Below are 21713 nucleotides of genomic sequence, written 5' to 3'. Positions count from 1 at the left end.
AATAAAGAGTCGTCCAAAACCTGCCGACGGCTCTTTCATCCTGCTAACACGCCTGCGGTCGATTACTTCACAATAACACAAGATTTATGTAACATGCATGAAACACGAAAACAAGTTTTTAGAGTTAAATGTGAAGAGCCTTTTTCAGATTGCACACCAAGGCAGTTAAATATAATCAGGAACAGAAAGGAAATCCTGAATGTTCATAAACAGGCTACATTGGAATAGGGAGGTGCTTAAAGCAAGTGTGACTGTTCAGTGATATTTAAAAAACAAATAAATGGATCTTTAGCTATAAAAGGAAAAATTTACTTGCTTACACACAATTTACCAAGTCCAAGCATCTCACGCAACCACTAAGATGTGGTTTTACCCGACTAACTATTTCCTTTTTTGTCTGTTCTCTATTTTCTTCCCTTTCTCCCCGTCTGCTCCCTGCTCATCTTATTTCACACCTCTCATCTTTTCATCCTCTCGCTGCCACGTCTCTACATTTCAAAACCTTTCCTCTGTCATCTACCATTTATTCTGCTTTCTTTCCTCTAACTCCTATTTTTCTCTTCCTCCTGACACTTTCAACCTCTGTCCTCCATTCCCCTTTATTCTGTCTCTTTTAGATGTAATGTCCAGGATTACATCTGGCACAAGGGTGCTCGCTGCGAGTCGGTGGTGACCGAGTTCCAGGTGATGTGTCTGGCCGTGGGCGCTTCAGCTCTGGTGGTCCTGCTGCTCTTCATGATCGTCGTCTGCTTCGCCAAGAAGCTCCACGTGCTCAAGACGGAGAACAAGAAGCTGCGCAAGCGCAGGTGAGGCTCCATCAAGAGTCTGAACCAAGTGATAGCTAAAACTAGAAGTACTCCATCTTCCCTTTTTTTATTGGTTGAGTGGGTCATCCTGTCCCAGCTTGGAAGCATGACTCACTCCAATTTACAGAGAAAAGCATGAAAACATATAATTTTTCAGTCTTTTTTGGGGCTATACCTTAAACTCATACTCCCTAGATTTATTTTAAGTAAACTCAGTGAAACTCCATCAGACAAAATCTCCTTTTAGTGTGTGTGATGTGTCCTGCAGGCTCCACACTCGTCTTTGAATCAGTGGATTCATTTGTCCAACTTTAAAAGATCAATCAAACAAAACAAAAAAGTCAAGTCTTTAGTGCTTTGCTCAAAGGCATTCTGCTGCCGCAGATTTATTATCATTACCCAGCAGACACTGAACCTCGGCTGCGGTACATTACTCCTATCAATGTTAAAGATTGAATGAGAAAGGCTTTGTTTCTGTGGCTGGCACTGCCTCTGGGCCAAACTGCTGCTCCGGCTTGTGTTTAGTGTGAAGTTTAGAGAATGACAGAGAGAGACTGGTCGATAGAGAATGAGCAGTGGGCAAAAGAAGTTTGGTAGAATTAAAATCTAAAGGCTAAGTAGACAAACCAACTGCTTTACACACTCAATGAAATTCAATCAGTATGTCAGTGGTGTCTAGAAATACGTCTTGGAGAGGGTTAGTAGTCTTCGTTTAGAAGTGTAAATAAAGTAAGCATGAGGCAGATATTTGTGTTGTGAAGTGTGTTGATCAGATCCAAATGTCAGCAGGAATCCATGCTTAAGTTCCAAAAAGTTGTCTTTCCTAAATAACAAAGTCAACGAAAGTTAGTATGAGCGTTTTTCTGGTGTGGGATCTCAATTTAGGTTTAGTTTTTCCAGGTTAGGCCACTAAAAATAGAGTGAATCTATGCCATTGTTTCCCCAGACTGTTTCCCCTTAAAACAACAATCAATATCCTAACTGCAGCCCATTGTTAGAAGTTATGGTCTGTGAGTAATTTTTTTCTTTTTTCATCTCAGATTGTTTCATTTAATGGATGTTGAAAGCTCTGAAGAGCGGAAAGTATCCAGTATTTCACAAGCAAAAATACAAATTTAGTCTCACCATAGGTAACCAGGTAATTGGAGATCCAACCAATCGTCTGGGGATTTCCAGGTTCAAAGTTGTTGGTTGAACGGCGGTGAGAAAAGATGCTAACAAACGTACTGCCCTTACTTTAAGGACATACGTTACCGGAAACAATGCTCTCCCCTCATTCTCCTCAGTATTGAAACAAACTGGTGACATTGCAAATCACTTTGCAACAAGGAGAGAACTTTATAAAACATTGAAAATGGATGTGAGTCTAAATTTTGTATAACAGTCATTTTGAGATGAGATTCATCTCTGGACCTCTTGGAGGGTCCCGACCTGCAGGTTGGGGTTTGATTTTTCGCTGATAAACGAGCTGTATGCTTTCTTGAAAATCTTCCAGAGTGCCGCTTTGGATTCTACATGTAATTGAATCTTAATTGAATATGTGTCACTGCTACGAAGAAGCTTGAATACTTTTTGTAAAAAGTCAGAAGCTCACAGCAGAGTTAGTCATTTTATTGAGAGAGAATACTTAAACATAAAAGAAGAAAGGCAGGAGGATTAAATGACAGCATGTGTCCTTCACAGAGAAAGACGAGCCTTAGGAGGCTTTTGTGGCCTGAACACAGGAATTATTTTTCATAACAATATCCTCTTCTCACCGTTACATTTTCAGGCAAGAATGATTCAAGAATCAGGAATGACTCAGGCAGTAAAAGTTCAGTGGCTTGCTCAGGATTTATATGACAAGAATTGAGTCTAGTTACTTTACAACTTTTCAACAACAGTCACAGCATACAGAGAAATTTGGGTTTTTCTGTACCAGTTTTAATTTAAAAAAGTGTAAAAAAGCTTTCACATTCGATTTATTCCCATGTTTTTATCCATACTCATATCTTGTTCTCCCATTTTTACTGATTTAAACAAATAATCACTGTTGCTGTGGTGACCCTGTTTCCTTCTGGTCAATAAAGTCCATCTTATGAATTTAATTTGAACATTCATGAACCAAATTTATGTACAGATACAAGCAAGTATAAGGTTGTAAAGGTGACGCTGCAATTTGAATCATCCCACATTTCAGTTAGTGGCAGCAAAACGGATGTGAAGGTAGAAAAAAAAAGATGAGGTTGAGAAGGATGAGGAGGGTCTATGAGACAGAGGAGGGGGGTGGTGGTGAGGATGGGGATGGGCGATGAAGAAAAAGAGAGAGAGACAAGGACAGTCTCAGGGAGGAGGAGGGGGTAGGCTAGATCTGCTGGAATAGGAAACGAACAAGTGAGGAAGACAATGAAGGAATGCAGGAGGTGGGAGGGGCGGCATGGCGAGCTGATGGTGAGCAGCCGGCAGAAAACCAGATGACAGAACAGATGAAGGAGGCAGCGGGAAGAGAAGCCGGTGGACACTCTCAGAAAAAGGTGTTCTGTGGAGGATATTTAGAGTATTGTATCAAGCTCTTTTGAACCTTATGGTGCTGTAAAACATTTTAGAAAGCAGCATTTTTTTATTATATCATTTGACTTCACTAGTAACATTAGAGGGAGGCAGAGAAAACAAGAAAATAGAGAAAGGTTTGAATTTATTCAGCTCCCCATCCTCCTTACACAATGTCCCATATTGATGGGAGGTGGAAACTTGAAACCCCAGAAATTCATTACCTTGTTAGGGTTTTTCTCTTTCTCTTTCGTTCTTTTCCTCATGAAATATGAAATCATTTTCATCCCTCAGGCCTCATCTTTAAAATTAAAGAAGCTGAATCATGCTTTTTGCAAACTATTCATCGCTGGGCATTACCGCAGGAATTGCATGATGATCGGCAAAAAGGTGGAAAACTGTTAATTAACAGTCATGTATATGATAAAATGTTCTAATATAATCAAACCAAGCACAGAACCATTGAAGAACCCTGAAAAAACCCAGATTTCTGAGTGAAATATGGAGAGAAAAAGACCATAAGAGGGAGGTGGATGAATACAAACTGAAGGAGAGAACGAGAGTGACAGACAGATTGAAGGACTGGGATGAATATAAAAAGGAGTGGTGGGGTGGAGGGGAGTTGTTTCAGCATTGCTCTGCCGGTGCCGGTGTTTTAGCAGCTATCTCCCTAGCAACAGAGCCGTCGTAGATGAGCAGCAGCCCGGCGACCGAGCGCCGTGGATGCAAATGTGAACCGAAGCACCAAATCCTCAACACCAGATCCCACGCTACAGGGTCTATTTTTAGCTGGACGTGGAAGGTTATCATGCTAGTCATGGTAGAGAAGATTATGGATGATGAAGATGATGGTGAGGAGGAAAAGTGGCGCAGTCAGTAGCAGCCTTAACGCTAGTTGGAGAAATTAAAAAAAGGAGGAAAGGGTGATGTCATTGGTACTCTGGATCCAGCTGAAAGTAGGGCAGTCTGAACAGAAGGGGGGAGGGAGGGAGAAACGGGGAGGCGGGGTTGACCTACATACAGCTGTGCGACCTGAGGGTTGTGTGTGTGTGTGTGTGTGTGTGTGTGTGTGTGTGTGTCTGTGTGTTTGTGTGTTTTTGTGTGTGTGTGTGTGTGTGTAGCGGCAGGGTGCATCATGAAAGAGACAACACAGCCTCATCAAGTGGTCGGCTAAAAGAAATCGAAGAGGAGCGAGGAGGAGGAGGAGGAGGAGGAGGGTGACGGATAAGAGGAGTAAAAAGGAGGACAGGATGAAACCAAGGGGGGGAGGAGGGGGAGTGAGGGAGAAACTGTTGCAGGAGAGGAGAGAAGGAAAGAGAAAGCGAAAGATAGGGAAAAAGGAATAAGGGAGGGCGGTTACAGAGAAAAAAGCTCAGCGTGACACATTCAGAGGAGTGTGTTTGTGTGTGTTTGTGTGTGTGTGTTTGTGTGTGTGTTTGTGTGTGTTTGCACTGCTGACAAGGCTCATGAATACATGAGACTCCCACACTCCCCCATCTGCTGTGGGTAATTGCAGTCGCAGTGTTTCTCTGCCGCAGTCGAGATCAGACCCAACATCCTGGTCAAAGATGGAGAGAGACTGAAGAAAAGATGATGAAGTGCATCCTGGTTATTTCAGTGAATCTGTATCACTGCTGGCTTCGTCTGTCTGTCAAAGTAATGGCAGTTTGATGTTCTCCTTTAGGTAAATGTCCAGTGCCCCAAATTAAAAGAGAAATTATTTGTTCATGCCCTCTGGAACCGCACATACGAGTGTTTTCTGATTTGACGCCCCTGTTGACAGAATGACATCTTTTGTCTCCCGTTGTTCCATCCAACCACTCCGACCTCCCTCTGTGGACTTTGTCGCTCTGTAGCAATACTTCCTCCTTTGCTCCCGACTCACGTTTTGAGGCACTTGCTGAAACGACTGATGCTGTCATGTTTTCTTGGGAGGACACTCTGGTATTTGGCGTACGGGGTCAGATGCATAAAACTCAGAAATGTGCACACGCGTTCTTTCTGTTAAATGTACAAAGCCGCATGGACACTTGATTCTGTTTTATAAATCTCAGTCGTTGTGGAACTGAGTGCACATCCTGGAGCCTAAGTGAGACCGAAAGCAGCCCTGGTGGATGTATAAAATACGATCCAGGAAGTGCAGTTGGAGTAACAGGATAATGTGTTTGAAGGTGAAAAATATACTGCACAACAGTTTGTCAAAGTCATGATTTTACAACTCTGGAGATCACAGTGGTAACTATTTTATCTTTCATTGTGACAATCACAGGATAAAACATTCATGTTACAAAGTAATCTATCAGGTAGAGCTGCAACCATTAGTCGATTTTTTTTTTTGTGTCCAAATTCTCTGATTTCAGCTTTTCAAATGGGCATATTTTCTGGTTTCTTTTAGTCCTCTATGACAGTAAACTGAATTCGGGACAAAGAAACAGTGATCAACATTTCTTGCCATTTTCTGACATCTTTTGGACCAAACAACTAGTTGATGAATAGAGAGAATGATCGATGGATTAACTGATAATGAAAATAATCGTTAGTTGCAGTCCTACTATCAGGAATGCACACTTACCTGATGACGTCGCATAGCAACAAGCGTTGATTCTGGTTCAAGCTGTTTCCTGTGTTGGCACCCACACTGCGCTGATGAACTCCCTCCATTAAATGATCGAGAGGGCTGAGTTTCTTTATGCAAGGCTCAAGTTGGCCTGATTACCATTTTAACAGTCAGCCATAAACGGATTTAAACACGTCCATAAAATAATAGGATTGTTTGAAAATAAGCGTATTTGAGTACTTGGCAAGAGTTTGATGAGAATACTGACATTGAATCTCATTTCTGTAGAGTAAATATGAAACCAGAGCACCTCTAAAGCTCACTAATTAATATCTTGTTTGTCTAATCCGTACAAGTGTAAGAGGAGTTTTACAGAAGTTATGTGCGGTACTGTTTCATGGTAGCTGGTATTTTGTATCCAGAGAAAGACAGCAGAGTGAGAGGTCCAAAGCTGGTTTCTGGTAATAGAGTTTGAGATCATAAGTGATGATGGTAGAACAGATTTGTCGGTCTCTCTGTCGCCTTTTATTGTCCCGTCACAGCGTTTATGAAATATAAATATGGAAGCTCGCATGAGGATCAGAGAGACGGCGCAGGAAGTAGATCACAGGCTCTTTAACTATAGATATGATGCCGGAGTGAAGACATGAGCTGGAGAAACATAACGAGTCATTTGAGGGTGGTTGATGCTTTTTGGTATCTTAAAATGTTCAGAGAGAAGGTTTATGAGAGTGCGGGGCAAATGACAGCCGTTTCAAATATGAGAAGGAAAATTTGGGAGAGAGAGAGGAGACAGATCTGTGACACTCTCATCGAAGTTATTGTTTCATTTGGTCCCCGAGACAAACATCTCCTCCCTTTGAGAAGTCTGAGACGAAGAAGAAGAAAGAAGACAAAATTCAAAGAGTTCAGTCAAGAGGGAACTCCCAAAGTTTGCTACTTCTATGACGAGAGATAAAAGGAGAGTCTGTGATCATCTGCGTCTGTTTTAAAGTGGTACACCAAGTTTTCTAGAGTCGGTCCAGCTGATCAGAGCCAGAAATCATCCGTGTCCTCAGTGCGTCATTGTGGTGAGCAGAACATTTCAGTAATAAAGAGGTGTTTCTTCTCAGCATTAAACCTGAAGGTTAAACATTTTCCAGAGAAAGTATGAAAAAAAAGTATTTCTTCTGATGATAAAGTGACTCTACGAAGTAAACTCTTTCATAAGTATTAGATTTGTGCAGCTGTTAATAGTTTAGTATATCATCCTAGTGGAGGAGATACGACTTGATTATTATGCTTTTATTTTATTTTCTGTTGTTGTAAGGGGCCACCACTGATATTTTGCTATTTTATGTACAATTCCAGACTTATTCATAAACTTTAGGATAAATCTGGATTTAAAGAAATAGTTGTTGAAATTTTGAGAAATATGTTTATTTGCTTTGTGTATGTGCATGCCCCTTAAAGCTGCAGTAGGTAACTTTTATTAAAAAATACCTTTTTGTCATATTTGCTTAAACTTTCACTATATCTTGACAGTAGCACATGAACGAAAACAACCAATCAGAGCCCAGAAAGATAGAAATACAGAGGCTTCAAGCCACAAACCCAAAGCATCAGAATCGAGACTCAACAATCGACTATCCTGATGTCTGATTGGTTGTTTTCATTCAGGTGCAATAGATTCTTGCAAATGCCATTAGGAGCACTAGGAGGAGCAAGAGCAACCTCATTTTTTCACGCATTATCTGTCTTATGTACTACTGTCAGGATATAGTGAAAGTTCCAGCAAATGTGACAATAATAAAGTTACTTACTGCAGTTTTAAAACAGTAGTTTTAAAACTTTGTATGCCCAAAGCACACAAAAGGGCAAGTCAAAACGTCAAGGCACACCTGTATTCATTCAAAGCAGATTCCTTCATATTGTATGGTTGTCACAAAATCCCACCAGGATTTGCCTCAGCACACCGTTTGGGGAACCACTGCCTTAAAAGATACAGCACTAAACAAAGAGGACAGGATACATAATACCAAATTTAAAAAAAAATACTGACTAAGAAGAGATGGTAATTATTAATTGAGATAATTATTGATGTACAATATTTTTTCTCTGCAATGAAAGCAATCAGGGGTCTTTGGAAAAAAACAGGTGATTTTTCTCTGTCAGTGTCAAATACTTTCGGATTAAACAATTGTTAAGACACAGCTCATAAAAAGCAGCAGGTTCATGCCGTGTTTATTGTCGGAGTCTCTTTTAGGTGAACAAACCTTTAGTTAGCCAGAAGCTGTTTCTGCATCTGTGCTCCCTGGACAGATGTTACATAGTCATAGTCTGCATACATCACACAAACTTTTGCAAGGTCTCATTTTCTCAGTTTTTTAATCTTTCAAAACAGTGGGATTAGAGAGAAAAAGAAACTGTCTCTCCGCTGGTTAGTCACAGCAAGACAGTGGTGGGTCAAATATGAGTCAAACTTTAGTGTCTTTGGGGAGTAAGAAGCAGATAACTTTAATCTGATGGTCAAAAATGAAACATTTACTCTCCGTTTGTTGCATCACAGATAAAATGTTTGTGTCTGTTATTTTTTCTGTTTGCCGATTGACAAACAGAAGACGTCACTTGTTGTCCAACTAATGCTGCTTTCTTGCTTTTTTCTCCCCCCTCCTTTTTTCCTCTGACAATCCCTTCTGTCTGTCTTTTCTTCTACGATGTAATCTCTTTCCTAAATTTGTCCTTTTTCTTGCCTCTTTTGTCCTTTTGTTCCATTTCCGTTTCACTGTCTCTCCATTTGTCCTTTTTCGTCTTTCTCCTTCTGGATTTGCTCAAATGTCTTTTCTTCTTCTCTCTCACCCTGTGGATCATTGCTGCCATGTGCTCTTACGATCTCTCCAAAACTTCATTATCTGCGCCCCCCAAATCTCCGTCTTTTATACTCTTTACCCTCCCTTTTTCCCCTTGGCTTCTCTCCTTTCATGTGATCCTGTTCTCCATCATCCTTGTCTCTTTCTCCTACATGTCCTTTATTCCTTTTCATCTCCCCACATCTTCTCTCTCCTTCTTTCCAACCTCTTCAAACTCTTTTTCTCCTCTCTACACCTTTTTTCTCCTCCTCCTCCTCCTCCTCTCACTATCTTCCAAATCTTTCCTCCTTTTCTTCCCCTCCCTACAATCTCTTTATTTCTTTCCTCTGTTACCATCTCCAACTCTTTCCTACTTTCCCTCAACCTGTTTTCCCGCTACTTCCTCCCCACACTTCACTCGTCTTCCTCTCGACACCCTCTCCTCCCCCACCTCCCTCCATCTTCCCGATGCCCAGCAGTAAGTACCGGCCTACATCGGAGCAGCACAATGATAATTTCTCGCTGTCCACCATCGCTGAGGGCTCCCACCCAAATGTAAGGAAACTGTGCGACACCCCTCCTAACGTCCCTCATGCCCGTGCATTGGCTTACTATGATAACATTATCTGTCAGGTAACGTGGTTCTCGCCTCTCTCTCTCTCACCCCTTTTTCTGCATCTCCCCCGCAAACCCTGCCCGGGCCCCCTGACTCCCACCCCCCCTAATGCATGGGCATGAGTATTCTCCGATACTCCGAGGTGTGCAAGGCTAAGGACGGGGATGGGCGAGGGCGAAAAATACGAGGAAGGATGGCGGGAGTTTTCTTAAGATGCCAGGGAAATACAAATCCAAGGGGATGAGATAAACTTTTTGATGAACATAGAAGCAAACATATTTAATAGAATAGATAAGGCGATTAATAAAGTCCATAGATATGTATATAGTATCAGGTTACCAGAAATTACTTATACTAGAATATAAGGAGCTTAAACTGAGAATGATAGTAAAATAATGACTTAAGGTTCACTTTGATGCAAGTTTCAAGGGTCTGCTTGATTTTCAAACAGGAATTAATCGTCAGCAAAAATGTTACATGGAAGGTTGGTATGGACCCCAAAATGTCAACAAAAACAACACATACAAACACACATATAGTATCTATGTGTATTCATGCAGAAATGTGTGCACAGGTGGAAAAAGACACGCACGCACACACAAGAGCTGGATACATGCATATTCAACATGTATCAAAAACGTATTTTATTCAGTATATTGGTAAAATGGAAAATGAGAAAAAGTCACTGTTATGCTCCTTCCGTACTCTACCCGACTGTACAGTATTGACGGGAGGGTAAGTATCTACCGCAACAGCTCAAAGTAAGAAGTATGCAAGGAGTGACTGAGCCCTTGCAGACCGTTACCATGGCAACGAGACAGATGTCAAGTCTCATAGTTTCACTGTGTTTATTGATTTGATTTCCCTGGTTTATTGCTTATTGATCTTATTTTGAAGGACAAAACACACACACACACACACACACACACACACACACATGCAGGATGACAAAAGTTCAGGTACTGTGTGGAAGAGAGGACGCGGCATAAATCAGTGTTTGAATCAGGGCACTAACACAGGGTTAGAGGTTAAATCCCCCCTGAAACTATGCAGGCTGAACATTTATGGATTGTCCTCACAGCGCAGCTAGCAAGCCGCCCTGCCTTTAACTTGACCCGTTTAAGAGAAAACTCCCACAATCCTTCACTGAGACCCCTCCCCACCCCGTCTCTTTTCTAACCTGCTCTCTCTCTGATCACCTCTTGCATCGGTATGACGCTAACATGCGCCACCCGGTGGCCATGTCAGCCACTGCAGCTCTGCTTTGCTATCTGTTTCTAGATTTGTTCTTATAACAAAATGTCTGCTTTACTTGTTTATCCTGAAAATGGTTGGGGAAGTGGGAGGGACTGTTATGATTGGTAAAGAATGGTTTATTGTTTTTTTTTTCGGGGGGTGGGAGGTAGGGGAAGGGGAAGGATTGACGTCACAAACAGGTAAGCTAAAGGTGCGGGATATTTGTGAGAAGTGGTCGGGGTTATCAGGATAAACATCTGAGATGCAACGCCTTGCGGCTGCCTGCAGGTGGCGGCAGAGAGCCGACAGGTGCCTCACTACCTGAAGCATGGGTAGCTGGTAGCAACAATGCTAGCGTTGTAGCAGCATGGGTAGTTCTAGTGCTACAACGGAGGTAGAGTTTGTTTTGTTTTGAGTTGTTTTTAGGATGTGGTACCACCCTCTAACTACTCCATCAGTAGTTCTGTTCACTTGGAAAGCTGCAGCAACTAGTTGTTTCTATATACTTCTCATTTCTTTCATACTAGCTCGACAGTTTTAGACATCTAATTTCCTTAGAAGACAGTGTCTCATTTTAACCACAACCAACTACCATTTTCACTACCCTGACAGACAAGTAATCCTAAAAGAATAATAATTATAAAAAAGTCCATCATCACCTCCTAACAGCATCTCTAAAATGTCAGCTTCCTAACTCAACACCACCTACAATCACAGCCCCCAAAATCATCCACTGGATTGAATAGTACTTGTAAATACTTTAAATGGTTTGTTTTAGCACACTTTAAGGTGCTAAAAGTGAGGTTTTTGGACCATTAATATAACTATGGTATAGTGTGTCACAGTTGTGAGACACAAACACTCAGGTATCGAGCATTTATGCAACTCAGTGCACATTCGCTGGAAGTGCCATGCTGTTCCACTGATTGACAGTTGGTGGCAGTAATGTGCCAAGAAATGCAGAAAAGACAGAATTTTGGTAGTCTTATTCTCCCTGTTTTGCTAATATTTAGAGGCTTATAGAGCTGGATCTGCAACTTTAGCATGTGGAGCAATAACTTGTTGTTATTAAAGTTAAAGTATGAAAGTGTTCCTGCCTTTTGAGTTGATTTAAGATCTCAACTGATGAGTTTTAGTTATTTTTAACTTAAATGACTTACGGATATTGAAAACTAAACCTAAAGAGATTTGAAAGGATTTGATATGCTGATTGGATCCAGAGTTGATAAAATGGCATCGAACCCCAACCTTGGTGTTAAATGAGTTAAGTCAGTCAAAGGAAAGTCATAAAAGACATCATCTTGGTGTAAACTCTGACTGACAGCCTTTTTTGGCTTTCTCTGTGGTCCAGATGTGGCACACTTTGCCCTCAACAGATTTCCAACTACTATTCAGTCCGGGTTTATTTTCTAATACATGTTTCAATAATGTACAAAACTCACTTAGACTATGGGCTTCCCCAAACCAAAAAACCATACGACCTCACCAATTTTCCTCTCAAATACACCCACTAATAAAGCCAATAACCTCAACTCCCTTTCAAACTAATAGCCCTGAGTCACGACGGTGGAGAACCTCACCAGAAATATCCAAACCTGTATTTACTGTGGTATCACAGAATAATGACCAGGCAGCACCGGAGAGTCTGTGCTTCTACCTCAGAGATACTGTAGCCAGCTGGGAATATCAGCTGGCATCTGAAAGGAAGTTTAGTTACTCCTACTATTGGTCTCTGTCTCCAACACTCAATTTCTTTCTGTCTATTTTATCTGTCTGCTTCTATCTCTTCCTGTCTGCTTCCTCTTTCTCTCGGCTTCATCTTTCTTGCTACTTAATCTGTTTCGTCTCTGATCTGTCGCTCCTTTCGCTCATCTTCTTTCTCTCAGTCTCTCTTCATCCTGCGGCTTTCTCTCTCCGTCTCTACCTGTCTTTCTTTCTGAGGATGCCTTGTATGGTTTTGAGGAGTATAACCCTTTGCCCCATCCCCCTCCCCTCAGAAAACCATGAGCAGATACACCTGGGAGTGTAAGACCAAAGAGGAGTCCGACTGCGAGGTAAGACCAAATCCCAAATTGTCAGATAGTCCCGCCCCCCTCCCTCTCACCTTTCCAAACAGCTCTCTCATTGTTACTGTGGCCCTGTCAGTCACCCTTTCTCAACTCTCAGTGGATCAGTCCAAGTCTTACCCCCTCCCACCAAATAAATAAAGTCAAAATCATAAAATCATGACATAAGACAGACCTACACACCTAATGTCACCTGTTAGAACTGAACAGACTTCTTGTATATGTCTCATTAAATGATTCAATCTTAAAGGGGAGCTCCACCCATTTTATGCATCAAAGTGTGTTTACATGTCTTGGACCTGGAGTCCATTTGTGCTTGCAATGTAGTTGTAGCACAGTGAATTACATGTTAGATGCTTGATAAAACCTTGAAAATTGTATCTAATCGCCCCTTTGACACACATTAAAGATGCAGAGCCTGGAGGTAAAATCCAAAACAATCATAAACAGACATGAACACTGCATTGGTCCTGCGGCAGGAAACTGTTGACCTTGTGAGGACCTTGTCACACGTCCAGACAGCTACACACACACACATATACACACACATACACAGAAAACCCCTGCAGTTGGTGGAGAAAAGGCTGAATTTATAGAGAAATTGAACCATACACAAACACAGAAAAAGGCAGCCATGTAAAAAACAAACACATGCACGCACACATTTTGCATACAGCCAACACACACACACACATGCACACACACATACACAGCAGTAATTTCTGAACAATAACACAAAAAACACTTTCCGTGCAGTAATAGAACGCTTTGTGCTTCATTCACTGGTAAATTGAACCCTCTTGTCCTCAATCTTCCCTCCACAGTAATTCAGCTGTAGTTCAGCCACACTGTTTCCTCTGCAGCAAACAGTGAAATGGAATTGTTTTTCGTCAATACTAAATAAATTCAACACAGAAAATGAATTGACCGGCCAGAGCTGGCCGCAATTTCTAAGACAATTTAATTTCCATCGATTGGATCAGCTCTCAACAAAACTGAAAGTCAAATGCAGCAGGTATGCAGCAGAACTGTCCATTTAAAAATGAGTAAATCTGAATATGTTAATATGATCCTTTATGCAGTGACAACAGAAACTACTGGCACCATCTAGAGAGACCAGGTTCTGTGATTTCTTATTGATCTCATCATTAAAGTAATATTTATTTTTTAAACTGTGATGTGCTTAAATATTTTAATCTGAGGCCCAAGCATAACAAAATGACACACAAGTGTAACTGACTCCTAAACAGTGTAAATTCAAAACACATTTAATCAGCTGCAGGGAAAAAGCTGAATAAAAATACTGATGCAGACACAAACACAAACTCTGCCTGCACTCTGAATCCAACAGGAGACAAATGATAACGGTTTCAAGCTACACATTTCATTTTAAACAAACATACCCCATTGCTTCCTGCAAAAAAAATTGCCTTATACAATAAAGATTGTCTTGTTTACTTAACTTTAAGCCCCTGTGTGTGTGATTCAAACATTTATGACTTTGGCAACTCCTAATGGTAGCTTAACAAGAGTCTACAGCCACACTACTGGCTTTGTGAGGCTGTACTTAGACACAGTGGTGCTGTTTAGCAGGAATAATGATTACAATGTTCATGTAAGTGTAATTCAATTCAATTCAATTTATTTGAATAGCTTCAATCCATAACAAAAGTTATCTCAGGAAACTATTCATATAGAGTAGGTCTAGACTGTTCTCTTTATAAAACTATTTACAGAGACCCAACAATTCCCACCATGAACAAGTGCTTGGCGACAGTGGCAAGGAAAACTTCCTTTTAAGAGGCCGTCTGCCTCGACCAGTTGGGTTTAGTATAGCATGTTAATGTGCTGGCATTTGCTAATTAGCACTAAAGACAGAGTTCAGCTGAAGTTGATGTCAAAGTTTTGCAGGTATTTGGTCATAAACGAAGGTATTGGACAAGTAGAATTTCTTTACCTGATGATTGCGCCATCCATTTGCTGTCAAGAAATTCCATTCAAAACCAAAAATGTCAACCTCATGGTGGCACAAGAGGTAAAGTCAAGGGATCATTAAAGTCAGTAGGATTCAACACGAATGTCTGTGCAAAGTTTCAGGGACTTAAATGGTGGACTATCCCTAAAAAGAAACAAACACATCACTTAAACTGCACCCGTTTCAATATGGTTATCTAACTTTTCTACAAACAAAAACGTATGTCCTCACAATTATTTGAAAGAACTTTAATCACATAAATAAAATCTACATACATGGGCTTTAAGAAGATTAACATGTTGTAATGTTTATTTCCCCATCTGCTATAATTTCCAAAAGCTTCTGTTGTGTCCCTGGAGTCTGAAATAGGTCATATTGCACCTTTAAAGCAAACGTAGAATCCAGCCTTACCAGCCCACTGAAACACAAAAGGACATTAGGAACTGTCCATGTGCCTCCATCATCATCATCATCAGAACCCTGTTTATCTCTGTTCCCACTCCCCCCAAAATGACAACCACTCTAAAGTCCTTGTGACTCTGTGCCTCCCACCCACTGCCCGCCCCCCTCCACCCATGCACAACAATGAAATCCAACAAACAAAAACATTTTCCAGTTTCACGCTGACGGGAGGACAGAGGGCCCCTATCCCGTCACCATGGAAGTGACGTATCCACACGTCCTGCCTGAAGTTACTATCTAGGCCAACAGCCAGCGGGTAAATGCTCTCACTGCTCTTCCTTTCTAAAAGTGCCATTGAATTCAAACGCAAACATTCAATTAGGGTGTGTCTGTAAATGGCACAGGCCTCTGGGTCTGGAATTTGATGTGTGTGTGTGAATCTGAATGAATGTGTCTATCTCACCGTACTACGCTTGTGTGTTTGTCTGTAAGGGTGTGTATGTGCCCGTGTGTGTGTGTGTGTGTGTGTGTGTGTGTGTGTGTGTGTGTGTGTGTGTGTGTGTGAAAGAGGCACAGGCGGACGCCCCAGGATGCCGGGGCGCAGCAGGGTCGATGATGCCATGCAATATTAATGGAGATAAGAGGCTGGAAAAACAGAGCTAAAATGGACTCCACAATCAATTTGTTCCCTCTGACCTTAATTAAATTCAAATGAATTGAATTGAAACCTCTTAAAACACGTTGTCCCCCCCCTCCCCAGCGACTGCTTGGGTATGTATGAAGGTGGTACCCACAGATAAAAGGCCAGGGTGGAGAGCTGAACTGTCTTTTTGTTTTGGGACAATAAATGTAAGGAGGAGGTGAAGCAGGAGGAGATGGGGCGTTCTGCATGAGCGATCACTACTGTACATGGGGGCATATGCGAAGGGTCTTGCATGTGGATGTGCATGTGCTTCCTGGGTTGCCTGAAGAGGGGACGGGCGGGGTTTGGTGTCGCTCATGCAGCTCACCTCACTGTCTCCTCAACCAAACACAACATGCCAGCCGAGCATGATGATTATCAGACAGTGGAGCCTCCAAACCACTGAAATGGCTGCTGAAACTAGTTTTGCTTGAAGTAACAATACAAGAGCTGCAATTTGATTTTGTTGAATATTTTATGGGGTTTTGCTGCATTCTGGCAGTCTCTAAAGGATCATACCAGTGTTTCCTTTCTTCAGAGTTCAGTTTTTTTTATTACAAATGAACTATATTCTACCTGAACAAACAATGCTGCTGTGTTTTAGAAAATTGAATGTACCATATTTTTTCAACCGCTTCAAGGATCCATTGGCTTTCTGTTAGTTTCTCTACAATTTGAAAATCTATTAGCCAACTCTTGATGTTTGCCTGAGTTGTGTAACCCATCACAGCAAACATCAAGTCTGCATGTATTTTTGCTACATTATCATAAAGTTAGAAAGTCTGCTTATTTATTTTCCCACTGTACAGAAAAGATTGGAAACCAATAGCTACCTTGAATAATAGATCAAAACAATCTAAAACTGTAAAGCAAGCATTCAGAAAAGGTCAGCAAAAATGCAGAGTAAAGATTTGTAGGTAAGGAGCTAAAACGTGCAAACGCACTGGTGCGGTTCTTTAAAGCATGAAGGTGGAACATGGAAATCTGTTGGAATGCATTAAATAAAAGACAAATCCAAAGCTCTGGGATTCTTCAAAAGCCCATTGAGCCTAAGTTCATCTTTGTTTTCTTCAACCCGGTCACCAGACAAGAGCGCCGATGTTGGGCGATTCTGCAAACCACTTGATTGCGTTCGATGATTTTTATGTCCAGTGCTAACATTTTTAAAACTCTCACTTTCTACAATATCTGTACATGGTAACTCCAGAAGGGTTGCGTTTAGGGAAAGAACATGGTTATGGTAAAGAGTCTAGAGTTAGTCAACTATAGAAACATTTTGGTAACAGTTAATAAAAGGACAATTGTTAATTGGCGGTCTGTGGCTGGACGTGAACTTTGGTCATCCACATGAAAGTCCAATGCCCTCCACATACCTTCAGCCTCACTACATAAAGTACAGACTACTTCCTGAATTGGCACTGAATGTTGGCATTGGACGTAAATTGTGAGGTGCAGAATCATCAAATATGGAAGTATTTCCTTAGCGTTGAAGGGCAGGTTTACTCTGTTACTGCCTTTAAAAAAAGATGAACGTAGTCTTTGAGGAAGTCCAGTTCTGAAGGGTTGCTCAGAATTTGCTACAAAGGCTTTAAAAGAATTTAAGAGTAAAATATTCTGCCAATTGGAGGGTCAAAGTTGCTACTGAACATGAAACTGTTGTTGTGGTTCTAACTGTACTTTCTACCCCCCCACCCCTCCCTGGGTAGGATGATCCTAATTCCCAGAACAAGCTGGAGGACCCGGTGAAGGCCCCGCCCAAGGAGGACGACTCCCTCAACATCCACAACTCTCTGACCCCCAAACATGAGAACCACAAGGTCCTGGGCGAGGAGAACTCCTCGGAGGTAAACTCACTGCAGAACAACATGATGTGAAAACAAAACAAAAAACAAAACAACCCCAGCAACCTGACAACACGACACCGAAAACGATAAGGTGCGCCGGCAACGGGAGCCCCCAAATCCCTTCCTGCTCTCCGTCAGTCCGCTGCCGAGTGCGCCTAACCGGTCAACCAACCAACCAACCAACCAACCAACCAGCCTGCCAACGTACCAGCCAACCAACCCAGTCTGCAACAGTCTCCGACACGGCAACACTGCCACCAAGCGGCCCGGGCCGCTGCAAAAAAAACGCCACTACTACCGCCGCCACTGCCCCAGCTGAGAGTAACCCCCCTCCCACCAGCCTCACCCTGCCGCCGCCTTGCAACCCCCCCCCAACATTCACTCACGCCCCTGTTTCGCAGCCCCGCCCTCCTTGTTGCTGTCACTCTACTCTCCCTTATCTCTCTTACCTGCGCACACACACACACACACACACACACACACACACACACATATAAGAATACACATACAGTGAAAAGATAAAAAACATAAACACGCTTATATGTATACACACAGACACACCTTCCCCTGCCTGCATTGGTGTATTTTGTAAAAAGAAAGAAATCATACAGAAGTTTAAAAACGTACGTAAAACGTCATTGTAAAAAAAAAAAATTAAGATAAAGCTACTGAGAGGTTTTGATGTTTGTCTGACTAATCCAGTGAGTATGTATAAATATTGGAAAAAAAAAATTTGCTTGGATTGATTTAAAAAGAAGCAACACAATGTGTCTTGGTTTTCATTGATGTGATTTCTAATCCTTTGATGTACTTGTTTTTTTGTTTTTTTTTGTACTTTTTTGGGACTTCGAACAGAGAATAAACAAACAAGATTCAGACAGTTGTTGAAATAAACCTTTTTAACATGACCTCTGTGGATCCTGTGTTTTCCTCTGCGTCGCCTCCCACCTTTCTCCCTCCCCTGATCTCCAACACTCTCTGCATGGCTTTGAACGCAGCTTCTTAGATCCTTGTCATAAATGTGCCTCCCCGCTTACACACACACACACACACACACACACACACACACCCTGTGGTGGACACATTTTCCCATAAGTCTTACAGATGTAACTTCTAATTTTATTACCACACCAGTAATAAATTGTTCTTTTAATAGATGCCATTACTTCTAAAAGCCAAATCGTTTCACTTCATCCAGCCAATCAGAATACACTTCCATATGAGCTTGAATGTTCATTCGTGACCTTTGATAGGGTAATATACTTATTTGGCTTCTCCAGAGCTTTCAGCCACATCTCATGGCTTTCTTCGGCAAATAGAGTTGTTGTCATGGAGATGTTGAGCTGTTATCACATGACCACAATGCCAAACTTTCCAGTGTTTTCCGTGATAACAACTAAAGCAACTCTGTGACAACTGAGCTAAATCATGAAGTCAGCTGAATCATTTAGTTGATCCACTAAAAATCTAGAGCGCTGTAATGAGACAAGTTATTTTAACTTAAAACCAACGGTTGAAAAGTTCAGTAACTTTTTTTAAGTAAAAAAATATTCTTGATTAAGCAACTTTTACTAGTTACTACTTTTCACAGTACAAATAAAAATGATAGTGTCACTTAGTCACATAATGACTAAAGCTGCTTGAGCAAGAATGTTTTTTAACTTACAAAATTAAGTTAGTTTTACTTAAAATTTTCTTTGTAATCAATTTCAACAATTTTTAAGTAAATGATCTTGTTTTATAGTGAGGCAAAGAAACCCTGTTGATGAAGATCTTTTAACTGATCTCATTTTTATCTCTGAACTAAACTCAACTGACTCATTTCTCGCTCTTTGAGTGAGTTACAAGGGTAAAACACGAGCAACTGCCTTGGGACCCCGGAAATTTACTGTGTGCCAACTACGCTGATTTAATTAAAATGTAGTTATAGGAATATGCATCAGTAAAACACGATGATATGGTAGGATACTGCTTCATTTTCTAATGTGCAGGGCCTGGCTTGAAAGCAGTCCCTGCGTTAAAAATCAGTTTTTAAGATCATGTTTTGTATTCATAATGAAAATATCACACAACAAACTTAACGGCCAGGTAGTATTTTAGCACAGAAAAAACCGGGGGGACCCCTGGGAGGTTAATTGGCTCTTGCTGAGGTGAGAAAATATATAATTCCCGGGTTTGTGAAACCAAAACATCAATTACGACCACAACATATTGATTGTGGAGGTTGCTTTACTTTGTCCTTGAAAAGTAAGGATTTTAGACTAGTAACACATACACAAAGCAATCATATAGATAGACAGATCTCCCGGGTCGACAGCTGGACTACTGTCAGAAAATCATCTTCACTGCACATAAATCATGACGGTCAACACCAGGTACCACTCTGCTGCTTCTGCATGTTTCCTGCCTCCAGAGACGCTTTCCTGTTTCCAGCTGGACGCACACACATGCAGACATGCTCACACATGCAAATACATAACAGTTACACAAGCACACACAGTATATAAAGAGTGACAAATGCACATCTTCCGTAGACAAACACATAATAACACACCCACACATGCAAACACATTTGCACATTAAGTACCTATAAAATGGTTTACAGCACAAATTAAACTCGTTGGTTGTCAAAGTGGTTGATCAAATTTTAACAGTCGCAGTTTTGTAAAGTCAGAGACATTGAATGATCTCTTTTTTCTTTTTTCAAATGGACATGTAGAGAAAGCGTCTGTTGCACACTTGGTAAACATGTGAGTGAGAAAATGAAATCACATGAAAGTAAAAAGGTTAAGTTTGTGCATATTATCAGCTTTGAGTTTATTATCAGACATCAAGTTCACAATATGAAGCAACATCTTTATATTAAAGCCACAGGCGGCAACAACCGATTACACAGAAGAAAAAAAAGACCTCAAAATCAGTCAGAGTAGAAAACAACTGAGAGGGCAGTCACTCTGCAGTCACCTCTCCCGACTGCAAACCAGTTGGTAGTCCTGTTGGTCTGCGTGCCTCTTCTACTTCTGCCGACTGGGTTGAACCCTCCATTACCCACAGACAGTGTTAGACTAGCAGCCACTTTTTGCTTTCTTCCTTCCAACATAGAGGCTAATCAGAGAGTGCTAGAATCACGTAGGGAGAATCAGGGAACCAAGGCGCACAGAACCATTAGTTTAATCGTCAGCACCAATAACGTAAGGATGAGGCAGTCACAGATCACAAAAGAAAGCTGAGCAGTTTGCCAGAAAGATGAGTCAGCAATAGTGATGAGTCTGGTCAATTTACCCTTGATGATGATGAGACGTATAGTAGGTTTATTCCACTTAACCGCCGGCTGTCTCGTTACTGTAGTGAGCGAGGATTTGGTTTTGTTGATAACTGGCCTTCTTTATGGAGTCGCCCTGACCTGCTGAAAGCAGCCTTCACCCAACAGGAACAAGTGCCAGACTATCAGACCGTTCAACGACGTTGAGTCTCCCTCTCGAGCTGTATTACTCACAAACTCTCTTTCCCTGAATATGTGAATCATAAACCTTTTATTGTCATCTTTGCCACTGGCATCGGTGATGTGTCCCACAAAGCACCTGATAAAGTCCTTCAAAACTAAATATCTAAGGTGAATTGTGCCCCCACACCGTGGTCATTTTTAAACTCCATCTCAGACCTTGTGACCCATTCTGATGAGAGTTTAATTATTGGCGATTTCAATACTTTCGACCCTCTGATCAAAGCCTTTTTGGTGATTCTTTTGTATGCGAGCCTACTCACTCCAGGTCAACACCCTTGACTTGATTCTGTCACGCTGGATCGAGGTTTCAGCTCTGACTGTCTCTCCTGTCACATCTGTGATGTCAGATCACTTTCTCATTAAATTTGAAGCGACACTAGCCTGGCCTGTAATGTTGGTGCTGATGTAGTTACTGCTCGCCACATTGGTCTGTCAACTCTGGTTGCATTTAACTCCAGTCCATTAATCTGACAGCTTTAGTTACTTCTTACTTTGCCAAATGTTAATTGTATTAATACAAAATATAGTGCTACATTATTATATATTACTTCAGATAAACCAAACAGAATATGAAGCAGTTACAATTATCTCCACCTTTATCAGCTGCAACATTAAAGTGATGAAGATATTAATACCTTTACTGAAGTAACATTTTGAATGCCGGACC

At 41.3% G+C, this 21713-nt stretch overlaps 1 protein-coding gene across 9 annotated transcripts in view; it reads left to right on the top strand.

Moving 5' to 3' along the window:
* Nucleotides 1–18449, top strand: part of cspg5a (chondroitin sulfate proteoglycan 5a) — a 59443-nt gene extending 40994 nt beyond the window's left edge. Inside the window, exons 3-7 of one of the 9 annotated variants that reach the window (XM_051407538.1) lie at nucleotides 618–806; nucleotides 9197–9275; nucleotides 12570–12626; nucleotides 15230–15331; nucleotides 17404–17500. In XM_051407538.1, coding sequence (XP_051263498.1) covers nucleotides 618–806; nucleotides 9197–9275; nucleotides 12570–12626; nucleotides 15230–15316 — 412 coding nt within the window. In that variant the 3' untranslated portion in view covers nucleotides 15317–15331; nucleotides 17404–17500. Of the gene's footprint in view, nucleotides 1–617; nucleotides 807–9196; nucleotides 9354–12569; nucleotides 12627–15229; nucleotides 15332–17403 lie in introns of all 9 variants that reach the window. The other 8 variants (XM_051407535.1, XM_051407534.1, XM_051407533.1 and 5 more) reach the window with 8 other exon arrangements.
* Nucleotides 18450–21713: the final 3264 nt, after the last annotated feature.

Source organism: Dicentrarchus labrax, unplaced genomic scaffold, assembly GCF_905237075.1.
Source record: "Dicentrarchus labrax unplaced genomic scaffold, dlabrax2021, whole genome shotgun sequence".
In the NCBI taxonomy this organism is placed as follows: Eukaryota; Metazoa; Chordata; class Actinopteri; family Moronidae; genus Dicentrarchus; species Dicentrarchus labrax.
The sequence above is the reverse complement of the archived record's forward strand: the minus strand, read 5'-3'. Positions and strand labels throughout refer to the sequence as shown.